Below are 3,525 nucleotides of genomic sequence, written 5' to 3' on the forward strand. Positions count from 1 at the left end.
GTCTGTGGAGCAAAGGTGTCCCCCATAAATTCTTGAACCTCATTAAGGCGCTGTACGCCAACTCCCGCGGCCGTGTAAAGGTCTACGGGAAGCTTTCTCCTGAGTTCACCACATCAAGTGGTGTCCGACAGGGTTGTCCTCTTTCACCTTTCCTCTTCAACTTCGTCATCGATACGATCATGGAAGACTCACTACCAGCTTGTAATGCCTGTGGGTTCGAAGTGCTCCTTGGGCCTCCGCTCACAGACATCGAGTACGCAGACGACATAGCTCTTCTAGGATCTGACCCCGTGACAATGCTAACAATACTAAATAATCTAAATAATTCTGCCTCGCGGTTTGGTATGCGCTTCACACCTGCAAAGTGTAAAGTAAATTTATCAAGGAAACGTAACTATCACAAAAATTTTAAGGTTAAGAACAGCACAACCACGTGAAGGGTGGAAGAGAGCCAGAGGCGGCCAAACAATGACTTGGCAGCGAAGTATGGAAGCCATTACCAGCAAACTCAGCTGAGCTGGTCACTGCCTTCTTCCTGGATGGGGACCCCGAGACGGACCACATCAATGGCTAGAGACAAGATCAGACATGGCTCAGTCGCGCCCTCAATGGCGCTCCTGCATCAAAGCTATTGCCTTCAATGCATGGCTCCTTTTCCACCCCCCCCCACTTGACAGCCCACTAACAGTGCTGGATTTATGCACCAATTTACCAGCTCGCGCGTGCAATGCGCAGCTACCTACCCCCCTCCCCAAATCATCGGTGAACGAAACTGCGGCAGCTACAACCAGCGTACAACGAGTACGCGGTTCTTACAGCTGACAATGATGATTATGATGATGCTGAAGACCTTCGAAGGCCGTCTGCGTTTGATCATAGGGTCTGTTGCGCGGGTCTGTTGGGAACAACAGGTCAGTAACTCTGAGTCACGCTGGGCGGTTTTCGGGTAAGGTCGCTCTCCCTCGACAGATCAGCCGGTCACGTTCCACGGGTTGCGCTGATTGAGCCACGTACTTCGCATGTCATAAGACCGTTTACCTCGTAGCCTGGTTTCGGATGGATACCACCCAGGAGCGCTCAGTTCAGAACTTGGTAACGAAGACCTTCACTAGTCGGCTGGGTCGTGTTAGTGACTACCTTTTCCCCGGATGGGGTCCGCGGGCCAGGACAAAACAACGGTCAGTGAACCTGACAGATGTTGCTATATCATGCAGCCAATGGTGGCTTGCATCAAAAGCTATCGCCTTCACTACATAGCTTTCACTTCTTGCCATACGATCCGTCACGCAGAGGCTAGACGTTACTGTGTCGTGAAGGTCTGTGTGCTTCCGTGACTCATTGAGCTATACTGGGTAGTGTCCGTGTGACGAACCCCGCTGCCTTGTGGTCAGGCTTTTGAGCCAAAGGCTTTGATCGATGACCCCAATCATCCTGCTGGGGGCCATGGCAATATCCCAGCCCACGTACAACTACCGTATACGGCAGTGAAGCGTCAGTGTCAACACTGGCATCTCTGATGGATGATGAAGACCTGTAACATGGAACAAACAGCTGTTTGTCGTCAATGCTCAGATTGAGCCGTTGCCTTCGACTCATGGCATTTCCCTGTGCTGTTTGTCGTCAATGCTCAGATTGAGCCGTTGCCTTCGACTCATGGCTGTCATTTCCCTGTTCTCCTCCTCGATGAAATTGCAGTAGCTGAACCAATGCACCTTGGTACACGGTTTTTAAATGAAAAAGTAAAGTGAACTGAACAGCGCGATGAAGGGAAGCAACGGACAAGTGTATGATCAGGTTGCATGCATATATTCCAGAAGCAGTGAAAAGTAGTGTTCGACTTTCGACATGCATCCTTTTGGATGCGGAACGGGTTCACTGGTGGACAACCCTAGCCACACGACTCCTGCGGTCCCGGAAATGGTACTGCAAAGCAACAGTTTTTGATCAGAACCCATATCCAGCAGGCGCTTTCCTTTGTCCATGCATCTCGTGCGCGACCCATGACGACCATCCAATTGGGCCTCAGCAGCGCTAAATTTCCAGCAACCACAGCGATGTCTAGTTTAGTCCATTGTAAAAGAGCACCCAGGGTGTCATAAAGGTTGTCCTTGACAGATTCAAACATCCAGCTCCACCCGGGGGAACAAACAGATACACTAAAGAGAGAGCCATAGACCCCACTTTCTCGAGATTTCTCCACAGACGTTTCCAAGCGAACCGCACAAAGGTGATTGCCATTCAAGTAGAGCTGACCCTACAGAGAAAGTCGCGTTGTAATTCGTCATATTTGGTTTCCTTGGCCGAAGTGGTTAGAGCGCGGATTACTAACCTGAAGGTCCGCGGGTCGAATCCGACCTCCGCCACTCGACTTCCCCTGTCTAGGCTTGGGCAACCTGGCAGTATCCCAGCCCTCGTGCTTCCTTCGGGTGGCATGGCAGCTAGGCACCGGAAGGGTGCTACAGCTGAACGCTTTTTTTAGTGGGGGGGTTGGGTTGAGTGCGTGAAACTGTAAGAAGAGTTCAGTGGCATGTTTTCACTTAACCATCCTGCTGTATGCTGATGGCGCAGCTGTGGCACGACACTATTTTTAGTTATGGGGTTCAACATTTTGCGGGTGACATACGGTACAGAGTTTGTGTCGTCGTCCGTGGTATATCACTGACCAACCTACAGGCAGCGTATTTGACTCCCATCCAAGAGTCTAGGTCGGTCTGTTAGAAAAGCGGCCACAATGGTACCGAAAACAGCTCAATGAAAAATTTCCATCCGTTAACTCTTATATCTCATCCATTTTCCCGGAACACCTGACGGTACGACTCACCGTTCTCCTGGAAAATACCCCTTGCCGACTTTCCCCACTCATGTTTTATTTCTAGTTTTAGTCTACTCTTCAAAGATGGTAATTTCTGTGTCCGTTAAAATAATAAATCTTGGGTACCTCAGAAGAGTGGTTTTTCATGTCTAGTCTTCTGCCTCCAAGCGTTCTCATTCAGTTTATTTTTCCTCAGCAAAAACTGCTATCCCCCCAACACAGCTGTTGGATTCGTTTAACCTTCCCTGCATCAGTTATCGATGAGTTCAGAGGAGGATGAGTTTTTCGATGCCCCGGATGCATTTGCCTGTGGAGCTTACATCAAACGTTGGAGTGATAAGTAGGTCAATGATTTTTATACATTAACGCTATTTATTATGTCAGTGAGGAAGATTTGATACGTTCGGCCTTCGAGTTCGAACACAAGAATGCTCAGCGTCGAAGCAGAGTTGAATCTCTGAAGAAGAATCTCATCGAGCATACAGCACCCCATGGATATGTTGGTGGACATGCTGTTTCTACTAACAACGCAATCACGAACTCTGGTTACCGCCCGCATACTGGAGACGTTAACGTAAGTTATTACGAAAATTTTTATTCCATATCCCCTATTGAATATAACTTCGAATTCATCTGGTTCTTCTAATCATGTCCTATTGTCCTTTTAATTTTGGTACAAGCGGGCATATATATATATATATATATATATATGT

At 48.5% G+C, this 3,525-nt stretch overlaps 2 protein-coding genes across 2 annotated transcripts in view; one reads left to right on the forward strand and one right to left on the reverse strand.

Moving 5' to 3' along the window:
* Positions 1–3,525, forward strand: part of T265_14341 (hypothetical protein) — a gene marked incomplete at both ends in the record, with an annotated part of 52,230 nt that overhangs the window by 4,463 nt on the left and 44,242 nt on the right. The window contains 3 exons of the mRNA XM_009173244.1: positions 48–371; positions 3,067–3,152; positions 3,197–3,386. Of these exons, the coding sequence (XP_009171508.1) occupies positions 48–371; positions 3,067–3,152; positions 3,197–3,386 (600 nt within the window). The remainder of the gene's footprint in view (positions 1–47; positions 372–3,066; positions 3,153–3,196; positions 3,387–3,525) is intronic.
* Positions 1–3,525, reverse strand: part of T265_07631 (hypothetical protein) — a gene marked incomplete at both ends in the record, with an annotated part of 16,331 nt that overhangs the window by 4,428 nt on the left and 8,378 nt on the right. The window contains one exon of the mRNA XM_009173204.1: positions 193–357. Within this exon, the coding sequence (XP_009171468.1) occupies positions 193–357 (165 nt within the window). The remainder of the gene's footprint in view (positions 1–192; positions 358–3,525) is intronic.

This window comes from Opisthorchis viverrini (genome assembly GCF_000715545.1).
Source record: "Opisthorchis viverrini unplaced genomic scaffold opera_v5_189, whole genome shotgun sequence".
In the NCBI taxonomy this organism is placed as follows: domain Eukaryota; kingdom Metazoa; phylum Platyhelminthes; class Trematoda; order Opisthorchiida; family Opisthorchiidae; genus Opisthorchis; species Opisthorchis viverrini.